This window comes from Ambystoma mexicanum, chromosome 2p (genome assembly GCF_040938575.1).
Source record: "Ambystoma mexicanum isolate Mex_15411 chromosome 2p, UKY_AmexF1_1, whole genome shotgun sequence".
NCBI lineage: Eukaryota > Metazoa > Chordata > Amphibia > Caudata > Ambystomatidae > Ambystoma > Ambystoma mexicanum.
The window spans coordinates 538,613,735-538,635,465 of record NC_090923.1 but is presented as its reverse complement, the minus strand read 5'-3'; the positions used below and the strand labels follow the sequence as shown (position 1 = coordinate 538,635,465).

Below are 21,731 nucleotides of genomic sequence, written 5' to 3'. Positions count from 1 at the left end.
CAGCTATGTTGTAAAATTATGCACGTTCGTCAAGTTTTTTTCATGTTTAATGTTTCTTCCTCTGTATTTATTTTGGGGAACTTGTTCTGGCTATCTCTCTGCCATGAAAAATCTAGATATCTCAAATTTCAACAACAAAGTTTTGACAAATTGTAACTTGCAAATCTAACAGTCCTTCAAACCCGAGTACATTCTAACGAACTTGCTGCTTGATAAGTAGAGCCTGCTCAGTGTGAGATTCTCGTTACATGCCCGAGTTCCACATGTTGCTAATTCTCTCATTTGGCTTCTGTTTTGTCATCTTAGTGACTGGTCAAGTGCTTCGATGTGATGCAATAGTTGATCTCATTAGCGATATCCAAATTGTTTCCACAACAAGGGAACTATATCTTGAAGATTCCCCGCTGGAGCTGAAAATTCAGGCACTGGATTCCGAAGGTAAGAATGATGCTGAGATTCTAATGCAGGTTTTAAAAGCATGTCACTTGTTGCAGGAACGTGCTTTAAAACCGTTCACTTTTTTTTTTCTTTTTACTTTTCTTTCTTCTCTCGAAATAGTGTTTTGTGCAGCCAAATATTGTACTTGCATTTTCTAATATTCGGGTCAAAATGTATACACTTTGATGTGAAGGAATGTGTTTCTATTTTTGCAAGGTTTTGGGCCCACACGTTCCGCCTCTGAAAACCTTTGCTAGATGAGCTTCAATAATTTTCATTCAGGATTTTTAGGATCATACGGCGGTTGGGGTGACGGCGACTCTGCACCCAAATTCACTCGAGTATTCAAACCACTACTGAATGAAGAAATCAGAAATGTTGTCAAGAGCACACGAGACTGGAATAGGAGTGCACAACAGCGCGCAGCCTCTAGCTTTAACTTGAATAGTTTGTGATGATGTCTCTAGAAAAGGATACAAAGCGGTTTCACAGCTTCTTCAGATCCTGAGGAAGGCACAGCTCTAACAGCTTTAGAATGCTGCATATAAGGCGAACATATTTCAAACTAAGAATAGGCCATTACAAAATAAATACTTATATATTTGCGGAAACAATTGAGGTACACAGTAAACCATTTCTAATAATACAATTAAAATAAATCTCAGTTCATCAGTTCTCAAATAAACAATGACCTAAGTGAGTGATTAAAGTCACATTATTTAATTCCTCTCAACAGCAGTCAGAAAAACATAGGTCTTCCGTGTCTAAAGAAGGCATATGGTACTTATCTGATACTCTAGAATCACTTTAAAAAAATATATTATTACGAGGTTGTGGATAGAAGAGCACGAGTGCGCTGTTCCCTTCCCAGCCCTCGTTGGAAGGGGTGCGTTCTTGTACTGCTCTAATATTTTTTTCCTAAAGATTCTAGAACCTCAGTTGGTGGACCCTGATTTGGATGCCTCTACTGTGGGTGTCTGAGGTCCCTCTTTCTTTTCTATATTCAGTTTGTTTTGGAAGGTCATCCATCATGTCACTTTGAGAAGGCATTGACCAACATTGCGTGAGTTGGAGTCATGGATTTTGAAGATTTGAGTGCTGTCAGTAGATAAGTCCATAGGGCTGGATCGGGCGAGAGAGTGGGCTTGACTAGAGGTTGAAAAGAAGAGCGGGTCAATCCTTTCCAAACACTGGGGGGGGGGTTGACGGTGGACATAGGGAGGAAGGGAAATGACTTAGACACCATGTGTGAGGGAAGTGGTGATCCATTGAAGCCCTCAACTTTGAATCCCTACACGGTCAAGCTGGAGTGATAGTACTGAGTAGTTCGCTATATAAAATGGTGAATAGGTCTAGAAGAATGGAAACTGCTTCGCCATTGGTATCCACCTGGTTCTTAAGGTCATCCTTTCTTGTGTAGAGTGCGTGTTTGGTGCCCTAGAATGTGTAGACTTGGGGCATCCTCTCTGAATTCAGTAGCCGTAAATAATGCCACCCCGAGTTGCATAATTACGGCAAGCCAAGTGCTCAGAGACCACTACAGTGGTGATGTGGCACAGTATAATAGCCTCATAACAGAACACCCTTTTGACTATCTTGATCAGGGAGCAGCCGTTTTGTATGGGTCTATAATTGTTTGGGTAGTTCGGTGTGACCTGTTTTTTTCAGAATAGGTTTGATAAAGGAGAAGTTCTGTTTTGGATGGCCTTTGAATTGAAGGGGACTAGGGCCAGGTGTACTTTTGTGGTGGATTGGAGAGCTTTGTTCAAAAGAGAAGGTTAGTAGAGTGACTGCTGAAGAGCCTAATTTGGGCATCTTGCTAGTAGGGCCTGGAAGCTGGCAGAGTATGGGATACGGGGGGCATTTCGTACTGGAATTGGAGCTAGCATATAGTTCAGTACGATGAGCAGATGGTGTGGTAGAAGATGAGCAGCATTTAATCTTGGCAGCAATGTGGGCATCCAGGTCTTGGGACCACTGCTTGAGCAGGTCTGTGCGGGAGCTGTACTGTGATTATGATGGAAGGATGCAAGTGTTTCAAGCTGCAGCGTTCCTGCACTGGGAAAAGTTTAGGAGCTCCTTGGAAGGGATTTGTGCTGTGCTATGTGGTTTTTGTACTGCTGATTCTTTGCTTTTCGAATGGCTGCTCAGAAATATCTTGGTAGATATGCCAGTTTATCAGCAGGACCTGAACTGATGTACCGCCTTTGTTTCCAAGAGGGTGGCTTTGAGAGGGAGTTGAGCTCTCTGTTGAATACCTTGCACTCTTTTTTTTTCCTGGAAGGAACGTCTGTGGGACTATAGTGTTGGCTGACTCGATTTCGAATGGAACGTCTTTGCTCTGCGTATATTAAACTGCCAGTCCCTTGCTCGGAGTAACAGCCTGCAGCTGAAACTGAACCCTGAAGGCCAAGGAGAAGCCCATGCATTGGAGCTGGCATCCCATCCGCTACAAAGTGGAAATAAGCTTTCAGTGGGTGTTTTATGATACAAAAAAAGTCCATACGTACGAGATGAAAGTTCAAGCAACTATTGGATTTGGCTCACAGGTGTGATATTTGTAGACCGAGGGTATGAGGAGAGATGAACTGCCTGCAGGTGCTGTTTGGCTATCAGAGGCAGAGCAGACCTGCTTGAATGGAGGTTTTCCAAACCTAGCCCAATGAGGACTCCATCATGAAGCATCAAACAGTTATTTGTTTTGGTGTGATCATTATCTGTTACATACCCTAACACCTTTGTACACACACACAATCCTAATTCCTTCATCACTGCCCTGCAAACACCCAAGCACAGACTTGCAGCACCGTACACCTCAATGGCACTACACCGGCAGGGGATCAGTGGTCTCAAACTCCCCTTCTCTATATTTGTATCCCTACCCCAACCCTCGCCCTACCTCTTATCACCTTACCCCCTATATATTTCGATTCGTTTTTTCGAAGTAATTTGTTTATGAAAAATTACTTTAAAAAAAACTCCTGTTGGCAAAAGAATGCAACATCACGCATACGCAGACCCTGCCTGTTGGCAAAACAATGTGATACCACCTACACACCGACCCTGCCCCTGTCCCTACCACTTCTCACACAGCCGATCACACTGTCAGAAGCAAAAGAGCAACAGTGGATTTTTTTTTTTTTTTTTTTTTTTTTTAAACTGTGTTTATTGGTTTTACTGAAACAAGGCAGGTATAATTACATTTAACATTAAAACTTTCCCCCCTTTCCCCCCCCTCTCTCCCCTCTGGTCGGATGAAATCTTAAAGACCATTGTTCCACTTATGCATTGAAGATGTCTGAAACCTTAACATTATGAGGGCACCATTGACCCATAAAGTCTGACTGCAGGTATTGCAATATCCCTTCCCATTCCTTTCCGAATGCGTCTCCAGTTCCTTGGATCTTATGTGTAATTTTTTCCATAGTTATGTGGGCCCACACTTTCCGAAGCCAAGTGCAGGTCAGTGGAGTATTTTTATTCTTCCAGTTCTGCGCTATAGTGGTCCATGCCGCTATAAGTAGGCCCATACAGCTTCTCCATTGTGATTTGCTGTATTGCATTGCTGTATCGTCTCTGATTCCACAGAGCCACACTCCCTCCCCCAGCAAACCCACATCCGGGAATATTTTACCCATTTCGCTTTTCACCCCGACGTGATTTTATTCTTAAACTCCTTATAACCGTCCCCGTTTGGCACGAGAATCTCCGGTCGAAAAGGGATACGCACGGTGAGCCGGCTCCGGGAGGCTGCCCGCCAACGGCGACCGGCACACTAAGAAGTGCGCACTCAATGAGAAAGGGTACGGGATCCCGATTGGAAAAAAATCCCCTTTGAGTGCCGCTCGCCGGAGCCAGGGGCTGACCGTTGAGTTACCGGTGACACTGCCTGGACGGACCCAGTTTCGGAGACTATCGGTTCAAGAGGTGAAAAGCAACAGTGGATTTTGGCCATGAAGTGCTAACTGGGCATGCTGAAATGTGGGATTGCTCTATTTTGGCATGCATGGCTTTACTTTGATAACTATAAATTGCGGAATGTGGATTTACTCTACTTACTGAGCATAATGTAATCTGCTGCTGACACCTGGCATAAGGGTCTGTCATTATAGGATACAATGGAGTATGGACGTGTGGTGCTAACTGGGCATAACTAACCTTGGCAGCTAGCTAAGTGGACATAAAATCTGGCATTGATATTCTCATTTGCACAGATGGGCCTGACACTGTTGCTAACTACAAATATCCTTCACAATGGTTTTAGTACCTGTGGAGTTGGGTGGCAATGATTGAAATACTTGATTGCATACATTTACCATTCTCCCCCCATGGACTGCAGCCGACTCAGATTGTGCATTGTAGGATGGAAGCCACTGAGCTTTAAAAACCGAAATCCAAATGTTCCAAGTTAAAGGTACTCTCCAAGAGGAGCATTGGCAGCGGCAAATAGTTTTTGGCGAAGCTATGTAGGCATTTTTAGCAGGTCTTCAGATATTTGTACCATTTATCAGCCATTGTCATTATTTGCCTAGGCAGTGACACCAGTTGTCAGGTAGCGACCTAGTATGCTTTGGTTCACATATTCCAAGTAATCATAAAATACACCAGAGGATGCCATCAAATAGCCAGGTCGTGACACGTTTCCAGGTTTTGGTATACAATTCCCAATGATTCCAATGAAATCAGGGAAGAGATTGTAAATGGGAAGTGCACAGTGGAGTCCAGGCCTGCCGAGTTGACCACCTCCTCACAAGTGAGTTCTTGGGAATTTCATATCAAATTCTGTAAATGGCGTGAATACAGGGGCACTTTATGAACGAATATGGTATTTCATAGCATTACCTGCAATATGAGTACCAAAGTTTATTATGTCACCACTACCTGAAAATGTATGGGTCGAGTCTGTCAGGGGATACATGGGGCAGGTTTGGGGTGGCTATGCTCATATAAGGGGTCAGGCAAGCGTATACAGCAGGAGAGTAAACGGGAAGGAAGAACAGACAAGGTACATCAGAATAGGGGAACAGGAAGAAAGGGCAGACCTCAATGGTGAGCAAGATGGGATGGGAACCATGCAGTGAACAAACAATGAAGAATCCCACTAGGGGAGTACACACAGGTTAGACTTGAGACTACCCACAGAAACAGGGGAAGCTCAATGCCTCTGCACGTTACTCTTACAGGCGCCTCACTATACAAGCCATGTAAAGGGGCAGCAAGAGTGGCTTCTGTATCTGGACCCTAAGGCACAAACAAGGAGTGCCCCTACACAAGGCGTGCCTATCTGGTTCCAGCTGGAACCTACAGTGGATACCTTCTGTGGGAACAGAGCGCAACACACTGTTACATTAAATACACCATAGACCAAGTAAAATGAGACCACGGAAGGGGCAGAGATTGCTTCCTAGGCGCCAATCAATGTACAAAGGAATACACAGGGGCACAGGTGCCGACAACATACAGCACTTACTAGACACTAAGAGCCCCAGATAGGAAACGCGGGCTCAGAACAGGAAAGCAGAACCATGTAGCACGGAACTGGTGCATGGGAACAGAGGCAAGGAGCTGGTACAAGGTAACCGAGACAAGGTGCTGGTATAAGGTAACGGAGCAGGGTACTGGTACAAGGGAACCGAGCATGGTACTGGTACAAGGGAACCGAGCAGGGTACTGGTATGAGGAAACTGAGACAAGGTACTGGTATTAGGTAACGGAGCAGGGTACTGCAGGGGTACTGGTTCAAGGGAACTGAGCAGGGTATTGGTACAAAGTAACTTAGCAGGGTACTGGTACAAGGAAACCGAGCAGGGTGCTAGTACAAGGTAACTGAGTAGGGTACTCGATAATCTGGGTATCACCTATACCAACTACGCAGACGATACCCAGATTCTCCTACCACTTACTGGGGATTACGTTGAAGATCTGGCTTTGGTGAACAGAGTGTATAGCATCGTTCAAGCATGGATGGCCAACCATGGCCTTTGCTTGAACGATGACAAAACAGAGCTCATCATCCTGGGCACGGCAGCCCGCATCTCCAAACTCAACCAAAACTACTCATCCTTCATCATCGATGGCAACACTATCAAGGTCGCCAGAGAAGTAAAAACCCTAGGTTTTTACCTTGATGCGACACTATCCTTAACCAAACAGGTGAACTCACTAGCCTCAACCATGGCCTATACATGCAAACTAATACGAGCTGGGAAACAATTCCTATCAGATGACAGCTGTCTTATCCTAGCGAGAGCCCTCATCTTATCAAAATTAGACTATTGCAACGCCCTTTACATAGGGACAACCAAACAAATCATCAATAGAATCCAAGTGCTCCAAAACAATGGACTTAGAGCGGCCCTAAGTATCCCTAGAAAAGTACATATCTCAGAAATAAGACGCAAACACAGATGGCTCTCCACCCAAGAAAAAATTAACCTCAAATCTGCTTCCCTCATCCACAAATGCTTAAACAACAAAGCCCCCCGCTACCTCTCAGAACGCTTCAACAGAAAAAATCCCACTAGATTTACAAGGACAGTCAGCCCTAACTGCCTTCTAGTGCCTAGATTTAAACTAGCCACTATTGGAGGATCCAGCTTCCCAGTTAAGGCCGCGCAATTATGGAACGCCCTACCTCATGCACTTAGATCTGACCAAACGTTCAACAGCTTCAGAAAGCACCATAAAATGGCTCACTGAGAATGCGATATAAATGACACTCTACCCCTCGCACCTCCACTTGTACTTCACCTGACACGCAACGACCCACTATATTGCTCGCTCGCCACTGACTTGCTATACTGTTCGTCTGCCATGGATTTGATTGACTGTGTTTTATCTGCACCTGTATTTGCACTACCTGGCAGAGTCAAGAAATGTCCGCTCTGCCTGCTCTACATCCTGTAATTTGTAACGTCTATGACCAAGCTGTAAATTTCCTTGTTCTCTTGCGCCCTGCTACCTCAGGGTCCGGTGCGCACAATAAATAAATAAACAAACAAACAAACAAGGTAACTGAATATAGGTAACAAAAGCAGGCTGGAAAACTGGACTGGAAACATATGAACTATGTAATGCAAGACTTGGAAAACAGAACAAAGAGGAAAGGGTGCAAACAGAAGCAAGATAAAGACGGAGACTGGCAAATGGGGTAAAGCTAGGAAATACGCAGACCAGAAAGCAAGGAAATGGCAGAGAAGGGAGCAGAGGAGACTGACGGGCAACAGCACAAGTAACGGAGACTGAAAGCTGAAGGGAAACCCTACAGGGGCTGGGCACTGCAGGAACATCGGATAAGAAACTGGGGTAAATTGCTGCAGGGTGCATGACAAATGCAAGGAGCAAACACACTGGCAGAAGGAAGAGGGTGCAGGACAGATCCTGCAAGACTTTATGGTTGGAGTAAGGCAGCAGAGGAGCAAGAAAGAGCCACGGGCAAAGCGGAAGTCAGCAAGGGAAAGATATTCCAAACGGGCGAGGTTTAGAATGCATTGCAAAAACAAGGAAACTTAAGGGTGTGGCAGCGCTAGCAGGCCTCAGACGACATTGCAGCTATTCAGGGTTCAATACTTCCCAATGAGGTTAAGGAAGAGGAGTTGGTTGTAAAATTCTCCTGTTTGTGTGAGAGGATCTGCGTTAATCCATGTCAATGACACAAGGGAAACTCAAGAGGTCTCCCTCATCCCATGAACATGCCACCTGGTTTGACGCTGATTGCAGGAAACAGAAGGGTACTGTGAATAATGCAGTAGGCAGCGGGAATAAGTGTATATAAGACATTTCTTAAAAACAAAAGGCAAAAGTACATGGAGACCCAGTGGCATCTTTTGGAAACGGCATTCTCTAATAATGACAATTGTTTTGGAAACTGGTGACAAAAGGCAGCAACATGGGTCAGAGTTCCGAGGGAGGGGCAATCTCCTGGATGTCGCATTTCCAAGGGACCTTCCACACGTTTCGCAGTGACTCCGGGGGTAGAGTGGAGGAGTTTGATGGAGATATAAAGTTCTCACCTGCAGAAATCTCAGGGGGCAATTGGTCAAATGAAACGCAGCAAAGTTGCAGACCTTGATGAGCTGTCGTCAGACATTTATTGGGGTTTCCCAGAGTGGTGGTGTGAGAAACCTGAAGTTTTCTCTCCCGCTGGTCCCCAGAGATCTGTCGTCCAGGTGACCAGGACACAGCCATCGCTATTGGATCCAGTTCCTGGGGGTGGATCAGTGTGGGAGGATCACCTGGATAAGGGGTCTTCGGGGAATGGAAGTGGGACACTGAGGGTTGAGATGCGGTATCCCCGTCCCTGTACCACCTTTTCCCCATCCTACCCTGTAGGATGTTTGGAGGCTCTGCCCCAGCCCCCTCCTTTCCCGCACAAACCCTTTCTTGCACTGTAACAGACTAACACCGGAGCCATTTACCTGACATGTCCCAACACACGGGACAGAGTCAAGCAAATGACAATACTCGCGCACACCTGACACCCTTTACCTTCCCCACAGGGATGAAAGGCAGAGCACGAAAGCGCACTTTGAGCAAGGCCGAACGCATGACGAGACAGCTACACCAAACTGATAGTACAAAGGAAGAAGAAAAGCTGTGAGAAGTGGAAGGGTGACGAAGGGGGAATTGCCCTTGTCCTTTTCTACTCCGATCCGCAAAGGGAAATCCTAAGACCGGTAGTTACATCTGGCGTGCGGAACAGAGGTCAATGGAACACAGGGGGGTGGGGGGTGGGGGGGGAGTTCTGCCGTTTTGATAACGCAGGCAGAGAGGTAAGCTGGCTACTGTGGTTCTAACCTCGACTCCAGATAACAAAGAAGCTAACGGGTTCAGTACAGCCGGTGAGTCGTAGGAAGCTGATATGAAACCGAACGGTGTTAAACCCAAGGTTGCAAGTAGCAACATTTTGAACACAAGAAGAAAGGACTTGTGTGTATCTTTGAAGTTTAAAGAAAGGCCAGTTGAGGTCCAGGTGCAGAGGGGTCCGACTCCACGTGGATTTGAAAGGCTCTGACCAGGGCCTGTCTTTGAAACTACAATAACCAGAAGGCCCTTGGAAAGGGTGGGGGTGAGGCGTCAGAGTGGTCCTATAAGGGTCATGTAAAATCTCTTGTACAATCAATAGTCTCTGACCCACTGCCAGAAGAAAGCTAGGGGAAGGGAACCCCTGCTTTCCATTATGATTGTGAACTGTTATAATTGGCAAGTGTGAAGCCGACCAAGGGATGTCGAAAGAAAGCTAAAGAAACCCTGCTTTCTGATAAAACTGAGCAATGCATGAACTTGATTAAGAGTACATGAACAGTGCTGAGGAAAGACCATAGTGAACTCGACAGAGGGAGGCCTGTTTTTGTAAGGAGGATCCGAGCAGTGCAGAGGGAGATCTCAGCGGCAAACAGAAATCGCCCAAAGAAAATTTTTGTCATTGTGAAATCCGAAAGAACAATTACCCAAGGTGTACGGTCACTAAGAGAACTTTTGTTTGTTTGTTACCTTGAATCAGTAAACCTTCTAAGGCAACAGTCTTTAAGAAGAAAGAGACTAGGCATCTGAAAGGTTTTTGATATCGTTTTACTGTACTGTGTACCCCGTGGTGACAAGGCCAAGGAGTGTGCTGTGCTCAAGAGTTCCGCCTTGTGCTGGGCTTCAAACGTGGGGAAGGGAGACCCAGCCTTAGCATCCTGACTATAATTTTGTGAACACTTCTTTCTTTTTTTGTGAACATTATCACACACTCTTTTTGTAAGTTAGTAGTAAGGAGTGACGAGATATATATATTTTTTTTAGTATAGGTTCTTTTTATTTGATAATACACCACTAGGGCTGCCTTATTATTATTTGATGGTCGCAGCTTGCTCCCATCTTAGATTTAGGTTTAGATTAGGTGTTTATCTCGCCAAATATAAAGTTCAATAAACACCCTTGAACTGTGATCACTTGTCTGTCTTTACTGTTGCCACCACAAGTTCATTACAGGTGGGCACCGGTTTTTGGTAGGTTGTTTGATACAGTATCAGGGGCTGCTGAGGTGCCAGCACTCTGGAGGTGCGGAACACACCTATTCAGGCATGGTGTGCTGCTAACGATCTCTGCCTTAATGCCACTGAGCCTGAGATCCTTCTCATTGGGACCCCAGATCCCTCCTTCCCTCCTACTCTCTGGCTGCCCTCCATGGGGACCCTTTCCTCACCTTATTGTGAGGCAGAAGACCTTGGTGTCATCTCAGACTTCTCTCCCCTTCTCTCCTCACTTCACAGACCTTGCCAAGAAGGCCCACTTTCAGCTTCACCTCCTCAAAGGCATTCTCCCTTTCCTCACCTTGCCCCAGCAACTCAATGTTTCCAGAGCTCTAGTCCGGACTACTGCACCAGCCTCTTCCTCAATCTGCCTAAATCCTCCCTTTGCCTCCTTTAACTAATCCAGAATAGAGCTGCAATACGTATGCTTGCCCTCAAGCCCCAGCACTAAAAGAATACACTGGCTCCCTGTTGCTTCGAGGATCTAGTTCAAGACCCTAGGCATCATCCACAAGGCTTTTTTGGGCCCGGGACCCTGCTACATCCAACTCTCTCTCCAGAAATACCTCCCAGCTAGAGCCTTTCAGTCGTCTAGATTCAACTCTCTGCAGATCAGATGCTTCTCCAAGTAAAGATTGGGGGTAGATATTGTCTGCAGGAGCCTCCCTACCCCTCTGACTTGAGCCGGATCTCCTTAAGCTTCTTAAAACCCTACTTTTCTCTTCTTCCTTCCCTCTCCCCACCCATGCTAATGTCCCCCTCTGCCGCATTGACTGGCTGCATTGTTCCTTCTGATTCTTACAGGGCACCAGGCTCCCCTCGCCCAGTTTTCCCTAGCACTTCACCCTCCTATGACCCCACCCCCTACCTGTACTTGCCCTACTGGCCTACCTCCGCCTGCACTTGCCTGGTTGGGCCACACACCGATTGAGCCCACCCAGCCCCGTCCTCGCACTTAGTCTTTGGACCTTCATTCTCCTGCACTCGATGCATTCCCCCTGGCACTTGTCTACCTGCCCCCCCTTATCACTCGCCTAACACCGACCTGCACTTCCTTTCCCTCCTTAGCATTAGAGGTTTCTGCTCTGACCACCTCCCCACTCCACTGCACTTCTTACTTCGCTTGCACGATCCGAATGACACAAGGCCTAGTGGGACCGTTTTTGTTTCCCTTCATCCCAGGCCCCCCCACTTCCCGACCCCCTTGTCTTGCTGTGCCTTGAAACACCATTGGGTGTATAGATGCATTGTAAATACTCCATAAAAAATAAATAACTGTCCTGATTTTCAAAAAGGGTGCAGTGGCCGACTGGAACTGTTATAGACCTATGTCCCTACTGGACATTCCCCTAGACATCTTTTCGAAATGTATTTTAGCCAGGCTGGAGGATTGGGTTGTAGAGAATAATGCTGTGCCAATCTATGTGATCACTGAGCCGCCTGTAACTGCGCCTCCAGCCCGTATTTCTCTTCACGACCCCCCCTCCACCTCACTTACCTTTTACGGCGGCACACTTGTGTGTGCTGCCTACACCCTGCTATCCCTGCAGCGTCAGTTCCTGCCACTTATGTGGGTTAGAGCTGACACCGTAGGGTGCGTTTCTTTTTTTCTTTCTTGTCCCCCGCTTACCACAATGGTTAGCGGGGGACAGCCCTGCAACCCTGACTCCCGGTACCACGCCCAAGTAGAGCAGGGGACACCCCTGCCACCCCGGCTCTGCTTGGGGGCAGTAAATGTCACCCTCAATTTGTGTGCGCCCAAAGTCTCCATTATTAATAAATATTGCAAGGTCAGGGGGGGGAAACCCTGTTTGCAGTCTTCTTGGACCTTGAGAAAGCCTTTGATTAATTGACAGGGAGGTTCTGTGGTACCAGTTGGACAGAACAGGGGCTTCACGGGGTTTGTTGGAAATTGATTCATGTCTGTTACAGGGATACTGTTGCAGTCCGTTGTTTAAGGGCAGGGGAAATTTCCCTTTTTAAAACCAATAAGGAGGTAAACCAGGTTTATCCACTAGCCCCTCAGCTGTTCATGCTGTTTATGGCTGACTTTGACCCGGCAACGTTGATGGTAGAATCCTACGCCCAAAACTGGGGACGATGGAGTATAGCGTATTAATATATGCGGATGACACCGTACTCTTAGGTCTCACCCCGAGCACCCTAAAACTGGGTCTGATATTTGCTAATACTTATTTTGAGAATAACCGACTAAAACTAAATAAAAATAAATCATGATTTTTGGCAAGCGACCCAAACCCTGTAGTTGGCACATTAATGTAGAAGTGGAAAAAGTAGTTTATACATGTACTCAAGCCTGTTCTCTAGAACTGGTATATGGGATAGCCACAACAAATATCTATCAGAAAGATCTGTCCTCAGGTTAAGGGGCCTCTTGCTATTTTACCATCTGTACGGGACCCGGGAACTGGAGAATCGTCTGGAGGTTTACAAGCTGAAGGTTGCATCCCTAATCTTCTATGGTAGCAAAGTCTGGGGCCATCAAGATTGTAAATCTCTGGAGGTTGTACATAATTGTTTTCTGAGACAGCTGCTTGGACTACCGCCTAGCTGTCCAAGTGGCGCCTTGAGGGTAGAGTTGGGACTTCAGAGTGTTAAGCTTTTAGTACAATCTAGACTCCTAGCATATTGGGCAAGGGTCAAACTAATGCTAGTGTGGCTTCTGGATTCCAAGAGATGGAGGCCTTGGTGAGTGCACTGAAATATGAGTAGTTCAAATTTGGGCGCAGTCTGGAGCAGGAGTTTCGGTCAGGATCGGGGGAGCACTGTGAGCTGAGCACATTACACAAGTGAAGGCTAGTATTCTTTCATGGTCAAAGGGAAAGGCCCTTGATTGTTCGAAAGTAAATTGTAAATCCCTCCTGTCGCTGGTCCGGTACTCCGATCTGAAAATGTTTAAGCCAGGTCCAGGCCCAATTACTAAAATACACTCACCGGCAGGCAGGAGGCTGCAGATTTGAGCGCATTTAAATCTATTGCCTCTTTCTAAAAGGATGAGCTAGTTGATGGGGCCAGTCAAATGTGGTAGTAAGACTGAGTTAAATGAGGATCTGGTTAATTCCTCCTCATCTGCCCGGCATTATCAGGACCTGATGAAGGAACGGTTAAAACCACGTTTAAGGAAGCAATGTCTATGATCCTAAACATGGATTACACCTATTTATTTGTATGACTTGGCTGAGTTTGAAAAAAAAAACCTTTAGACATGAGAGTGCATATTTTGCACAATGCGGATGAATAGACGTATGTTGTACCCGCCTTGAGGTTTATCCAACTGTTTAAAAAAGCAAAACAAATGATCTGTTTGTATTTTGAAGATTTTAAATTGGGTTTTATGATGCTGTATTTATCATGTTATTTTAATTGTGTGTTGTGTGATGTTGTGCATTGTTAATGGAGAAATCCAAAATAAGAACTTTTTTGATCGATTATTGGGTTGCTCTTTTAAAAGTTCAGTGGCTTCAGCCCCCACAATGCACAATCTGACACTGCTGAAGTCCGAGGCGGAATGGTAGAGTCAACAAACTTTGGGGGTCAGTCAGTGGACCTGATAACACCTCTTGACCACCCCAGCCTCTGGGGCTAAAATTGAGGGTTGTTTCCCTGCAGCCTCTTTGCCTGCCATGGCTGCCACTCAAGAACATATTCTATATGCTTGGTCATCCTCACCGCACTCTTATCGTGCACCTAAGGAAAAGCGCACAATTAAACCTGCTATGTTGGATTGTTCAGTGTTGGGGCATTTCTTCGCTTGGTAAGGCTGTAGAGTAATGACTGGGCTGAAAGCAGATACATGATCTTCACTTGCCAAAATGTCGTCCTCAAATCTACTCCCCTTGGGTTCTCTTCTCAGGTTTCCAGGGAAAGGCCATTGCTGTTGGATCCGGAGCCTGGGGGTGGAGGAGCGAGGGAGGATCACCTGGGTAAAGGGTCTTTTGGGATTGGGGGCTGCCCACATGGTATCCCCTGTTTCCGTGTGATGACCAACTCTACCCTCCCCCTTCCTTTATAAACTGTTGTCAGTCACTTACCATTGTTTCCTCTCATGTTGACCACTATAGTACTGGGATGAGGAAGAGGCAGCTAGGAGTGGTGCACACTAACAGGCCATTTTATCACTCTGTTACTGAGACGAGGAAGATGCCTGGTGTTGCATGGCACCCCTGTCAGGGTGCATGGTATCTCCCAGTTTGTTTGGTGTGGTCACATGGTTACCCATGTGACCAAGTTAATAAAATGCACAAGCTGCTTCCGGCTCGTCAGTCTGACCATCACTAGGCTCCGAGGTCGTTCTTGGTGCACCATGCTGGTGCCACACCGTATGCGCTGGGCCCAGGGGCGGGGCCCAGCTTGACGACGATGCCCCTGCTGGGCAACGTCGTCCATGGGTGATCCCAACGCCATGTGACCATGGCTAATGAAATGACCCCGGCCTGGGTGCCCCCAGAGCTGGGGCCGCTGTGAGCCGGGTGACCCCGGCCACGTGTGGAGCTCCGGTGATCCAGAGCGGGTGGGGTGACCCCCACCCACGAATGCGCAGCGTGGTCGCTGCACCAATGGACCCCGCCGGGTGACCCCGACATGAGCATGGGGCCTGCCCGGTGACCCGGAGCAGGCCCCCAACACCTGGAGTCTGTTGTGAGGTTCAGGCATGTCCAAAGGACGGTACTAATGATGGTCAGGCAATTGAACTTAACTCCCACCTGGAGTCATTTATCAATTATCACAAGTATAAGGAGAGCAGTGTAAAACAGAGGAGAGCAAGTCGTGGCAGCAGTAGAGCAGGAGGAGTGGAGACTGCAGCCTTCCGTTAGAGACACAGGAAACAGCAACCCCGTACCAGTGAAGTTGTGTCTTGAGACTGGTTAATAAGCCTATGCTCTTAACTGAAGAGGTCATGCAGTAAGAAACTGTATTGTTCCAAAACCGTCTGAACTTTATTGAAGACTTCAGAAAATATCGTTGGCTCTGCGGGTGAAAAGAATATCGTAATGTCCTAGGGGCAGAGAACCCCTCATCAGAGCGATGGGAGCTAGAAGAGGCTGAGCATGAGCCTGGCTTGTGAGCAGAAAGGCAACTCATGCCAAGAAGGTGACTAGAGGAGCCGGTGAGTTTCAGTAAATCATGAAACCCTGGGCTGTTCCACACGCGATTAATGAGCATGTTGGATTATATCTACATGTAGCCGAATTAGGTTTCTTTCGCTGTTGACCCTATTTTTAAATTAACCCAGTGAACGCAAACACTTAAAGTGTCTTTGCATTGTTGAACTGAACTTTCAAGTATTTCGAGTGTTTGAGTGATACTAAAAGGCGATGTCCTTGTTAAACTAACTACAGCTAGTGAAAAGGCAGACATGGAACATTTATTCTTCTCATTGGAAGGCGTGTTTAATCATACATACATACAACTCAAGAAACCTGGACATTGCAAGCTGAATGAAAATTTGAAGCCAAGCTAAAAGTATGCATATTGAATACCGAATTAAATGAAAACATGAAACTAAGCGAAGTTAAGCATATTGAACTCTATCAAACTTTACGGGCAAAGCCAATAGCTGATGAAAGCCAGAAGGGAAAGAGCCTATTTTACTTTACTGCGTACCGGGGTAACCAAAGGCTTTTGGGCGTACATAACATGTGGGACAAGACAGTGACAGTGCTACAAAGTTAAGAATAAGTCTGTTTCCTGCCACCTACAGTTTCTTCGTTATTGAGGAGACTAATAGAATAGCAGATTTTTTATTTTATTTTTGAAGGAATCTGTGGACTCTGTTTCTCTTAAGTCTTGTGGTACAGCATTCCATGTTATGGGTGCTGCCATGCTATGGGTGCTGCCATGCTATGCTGCCTTGAGTGTTTTACTAGTTTTGCATCTCCTCATTTTCAGTAAATAGATGTTGCTGGATGTCAGAGTCCTCTGGCTCTGTTTCTCTACCGCCCCTTCTAAGAGGTAGGTTGGCATACGGCCTACGCAACATTTATGAACTATCAGAATCAATCTGAATTGAATTCTTGCATTAACTGGTAGCCAATGCAGGCTTCTCCTATCGTCAGATACATGGTCTCGCCATTTGAGACCTTTGACTATCCTCACTGCACTGTTTTGGATAACTTGTAGGTGATTGATTTCTGTTTGTGTGGCCCCTATGAGTAAACTACAACAGTAGTCTTATTTTAGCGCCGATTATGGCTCTGGCCATTGTTTCCGCATTATTTTGTGATACTAGGGGCCGGAGATGTGTCAATAACTTCAGCTAGTAGGTGTAGGAGGATCTGAGGTTCTTTACTTGGGGGTTCATGGATCGTGTTTGATCCAGAATCATACCCAGAGTTTTGATCTTCTTTAGGGTCTTGATGTGACAGTCTGCAATTTGAAAGCTGTTGAACGAGGTCCCTAATTTAGCCAGCTTACTGTTTGTTCCCACCACCATTAGCTCTGTCTTATTGTTTAATGCTAAACCGTTGATCGCCATCCATATCTGGATGATATCATAGATCTTATTAATTTCTACTTCATCAATCGTGTGTCGTCCTATGAGAGGGATGACACATTTTGTGTCATCAGCATAATTACAAAATATGATGTCTTTTGTATTCCAACATAACAAAGAATGGTACCATAAAAATGTTGTATAAGCGTGGAGATCGACATGCACCTTGAGGTACTCCATAGACTAATCTTACTATTCTGACTATGCCTCCCCAATGGCTACCCTGCCTTGCATGTCGCTGAGAGAGAATATGATCCACTGAATTGCTTTCTCAGAGGTATGCTGTGTCCCTCAACCTGGTGGCCATGATGGAATGTTCCACCAGGTCGAATGCCACCGAGAGCTCAAGAATCATCAGTAGCTAAGTTTCTCCTAAATACATTGCTTCCAGTAGTTTGGATTTCAGGTTAAGGAGGGCTGTCTTTGTGCCATGGTATTTTCTTAAACCGATTGGTGTTTATTTATTATGTTATGGTTATTATGATCTATGGAAATTTGATTGTAAGCAACCCTGTCTAAAATCTAATCTAAAGGAGAAATGGTGTGTTTGTAATTGGTCTGTAATTAGTCTGGGATAATGGGCATAAAGTAGGTTTTTGTTCAGGAGTGGTGTTATCCAGGCTTCCTTTAGGTCTTTAGGCCCACAATTTTGAGAGAGCGATGTGTTTACAAATTTAGTTAAAGCTGTTAATAAAGTGGGGGCACATTATTTAATGATCAGTCCCGAGCACGCATCCCCTTTGCAGCTGTCTTTTTTAGTTGCCTCCTATCTTCTGCTAATTTTAGCTGTGTAAAGTAAATTCCTGTTGTGTATTAGGTTGGCTAGTGATCTAGTGATTTGAAAGTAACAATAGAAAGGTGGGCAGGAACAAGACCACCACAAAGTGAACTTTATGAATGGGTGTAGTGCGACAAGGCCAAAACCTGGCAAGAGGTGTGACACGTTATGGCGAAGTCAATGGGCTAACCAAGAGAAGCCAGGAGAGTGTAAAGCTGCGCACAAAGCCAAGAGGCAGACAAGGAGAGACTAAGTGAATCTATACACAGGGACAAGTATAAAAGAACCTGTGTGGGCTGATGAACCTAGGGTTTCTGGTTGCGCGACCTGTTATGAGTGTACTGTGTGATTTGACAACTGTGCCTAGAACAATGAGCCCTGAATGATGAAAATCAAATACATTGTGAAATAAACCCAAGAAAGAACACTGAGTGAACTGGTGAGGCCAGCCAGAAGGAGGGTCATTTGGACCTAGATTTAAGTGGAACTTTGAAAGGTTGAAGCCAATACAAGTTGCTACATCGAAGTCTTGGTGAAGGGAACCCTGGGACTTGATGAACTGCAAAGATATTATTGAGGACCGAGCCTCCAGGCCCTTTTCTTGTGAACTGTGGTACCTTGAACTTGGTGAAAGAGCTGGAAGAAACTCCGAACTTTGTGTTAATCACCATTTCCTGTATTCTTGACATCCCTGAACATTGTTTAGCTTTAGTTGTGAGGGCAAGGATTCGTTTTGGACACACAGACTTTTAAGTTGAACTCTTTCACTCAGACTTTTCTTAGTTCTGTTCAGTTAGGGAAATCCCACCTTAGTATAGGGTAAATTGGCCCTTCTACCATCCTGACATTTCAGTTAATAAACCATATATTTTTTAATTTTAATCTGTTGTCTGTGTCTTGTTTATGATGCCTTCACATTATCCACTAGTTGGCATTGGTGCGCCACTTAGCTGGGTTGAGCTGCACCCTCAAAGTTCCGAGATTATATTTGCAGAGTTGGCAAACTGAGCTTCTTTCTGTGGTTGCTGTTGAGGAATCACCGATGGCTAAATTCATGCATGAACCTGGCAGACCTATTGCAGCCTTACTTTGTTACTGCTCACCTGAAGGACCACCACTTCATGGCATCAATAAGCCGGTCCTGGACGCAGCCAAAGTCATGAAGTCCCCATGTCACTGTGAACAGCTCAACGTTTGAACTCTTGCTGTTCTGCCTGGTGTGTGCCAGTTTATTGCTATCAGTATTTGGTAAATCCGTAATTCGATATTTCAATGAGGTTCTGATTTTGTACTCCACCTACCCCCACAATCTAAACCGCGTTACCTCACTACATTTGAGCAGAGATTAAATGGAGGGAATTTTTAATCCCTCTTGTTTTATCATATTGTGATATTGATAAGTATCTGGTTTGCTTCTTTTATTATGTAATTACTGTTTTCATCTTGTAATGACCTAGGTCGAACGTGTCTTTGATTTGTCTTGAAATGTGAGGATCTCTGCGACATCACGTTACTTGCAAAAAAGCATGCAGTGGTCAATAGTTGCGTAGTGGAGGAGAATTCATCTTGCTACAAATTAGTAATCGAAATTAAGGATAGAGAAGCAGGAACAAAAGCTGCTCCTGGGTATCCTGCATTAACCAGTGTACAGGATTGGGGAACCAGGAGCTAGTATATAGCATTCCACAAATCTAACTTGAACGTAATTTATGCTTTAAATGTCATATTGACCTTATGCTTATTCATGGATTATCTCAAATCTGTTTGTTTTGCATCCGTTGGCCTGGGGTGCTGTAAGTAGCTCCTGGTAGCTGTTGGTGCCAAGCTAACCAGGCTCTTCCAGTCAACAAGCAGGAGCGAAGTAGCTCCCAACTCCCCTTAATATCGCACCCTGAAGTTACCGCATAAGCTTCTCAAAAAGAGGTATGAATCGCGGGTAGAATTGTCAGGGGTGCAGTTGATATTTTTTTTTTCCATCTAGTCTTTTTCACTGTGTATAAATCCTCAATTTTGCCCGCCCCCAAGCCCAGTGCCATGGAACCAAACCTGACGGGCAGCCTCCCCATTACAAATGTAAAAACTAAAGACTGCATACATCACAGCAGTCCTCAGAACAATGAAGCAGTTGTGTTCCTGGACCGTTCTGAAGCAAACCACCGTTGATTGTCCAATAACAGCTTAAATGGGTTAAGCTCTGTTTAGACTGTAAAGAATGGTTTTGGATTTTGAGATTGTACTTGCTTGTTTTCCTAAAATAATGAAATGCTAAGTGCAGGTTAGAGGATCAAACGCACTATTGTTTTGTGCACACTTGGAGAACTGTGTTGACCAGAGTTTATTGTGAGTGTATTGGTGAAGAATACCTTTAGCCAACTATTGGTGTGCTTATAGCTAACTTCTATAGGTACAAGGTAAAAAGGCAAAAGGCAACTATGACTGTCTAGGGTTTTGTTTGTAATGTTGTAGTGCTTGCCCCTCCATGCCTTTAAACCCACCCAACCCCTTCTCTGCCTGTTTTTAATCCCTTATGGGTTTTAACCCCTTAGAACAACCCCCATGTGTATTCTTTTTTAAAATGCGATCTTTTTTCGTTATTATTGGTTCGTTTTTAATGTTGTTCTGTTTACTATTCGGTAAAATGACTGCATACCGTGCTTTGGTAGCAGTCTGTATTTTCTGGGTTTGGGAGTATTACTTATTTTTCAAGGCTTGGCCATTTTCCAGATGTTCTCTACTGTCTAAACATACTTGAGAGGTTTGCTTGGCAAAGCACAAGTATGGGAGTTTACACAAGAATTGCCTTTAATCCCGACACGTAGCAAAGTATACATTACTTTCTCATGAGTGGCTAAGCATCTGTCATAGCCAGCAGCGTGCACAAACCATTAGGCTAAGTTTTATGTAGGCACATTAGCAAAAGGAATGCCTCCATTCTAACATAATAACGTGAAGTTTATGCCTTTTCGACGTCATGTAGTACTTAGAAAAGCACCCCTGTTAATAAAATGTTATTATGAAAGCACCCTGTTCCTGCAATGCTCAAATATTACATTTATGAATGAAAATAAAATGATCCATTTGAACAACATAAAATAGTCAGTGACGCTTGCCAAATCTGTTTAGAATGCTCTGATTGTGGCTACTGTCAAACCCCTCCTTATATAATGATGACCCAAGCGTACACCACAGGGGGTCTTTAGTCTATTAAAGACATTTAGCTTAAACTCCTTTTTGCCACTCTACAGCAGCCTTTAAATTCTGTCCAGTTTAAACACATTTTTTTTAAACAACTCAACAAAATGTAACCACTATTTCGAGAGGCCTGAACTACAAAGCCCCATAAGTCCTCAAATTTGAGTAGTTCTCTCTTTTGCAAATCCACTAATCGGGGCTCCTCCACCCCTCTGCCATATCCTGCCTGGGCCCTTTCCTCTTTCTTTGTACGATTCGCAACTCCAGAGTGCACATCCGTGGACAAGACGCCCAACTACAAACAAATTGGAACCAGCGATTATCGAAACAAACAGCTTCTCGCTGCTAATATCTATTCTCAGACTTCCAGACTGCTGGCATTGAGTGCATACATCACTGCTCACCCATTCTTGTGATCATGTTCTGAAAAGCAATGATGCGCAAATTCGGGTGGGAAGTACGCTGCTCGAGATCCACAATAGCACAGCATATGACTACATCTAACAATTCCCCCCTGCATATTCTTTGGGGTGGGATAATGCTCACCTACGCGTGTTCAATAGAATCAAGACTCCTTGCGCTGTAAGCCTGGTAATATTCATTCTATGGCAAGACCATAGGCGAGCATTATGTTTGTTCAAAGATTTTAAGCACTGATATTGCCATTGTTGGAATCAGCTTAAAGTAGAAAGTCTTAAATTCAGACTCGTTTAACCAATCCGCAGACTTCAGACTGTCCTCCAGCCTTGCACCAGCAGAGAACGCCATGGCATCCCTAACTGAATGAGCTCTG

General features: G+C 45.1%; 1 protein-coding gene across 1 annotated transcript in view; it reads left to right on the top strand.

The window, feature by feature from the left end:
- Positions 1-21,731, top strand: part of NUP210 (nucleoporin 210) — a 1,233,892-nt gene that overhangs the window by 139,546 nt on the left and 1,072,615 nt on the right. Inside the window, exon 3 of the mRNA XM_069643978.1 lies at positions 307-438. Coding sequence (XP_069500079.1) covers positions 307-438 — 132 coding nt within the window. The remainder of the gene's footprint in view (positions 1-306; positions 439-21,731) is intronic.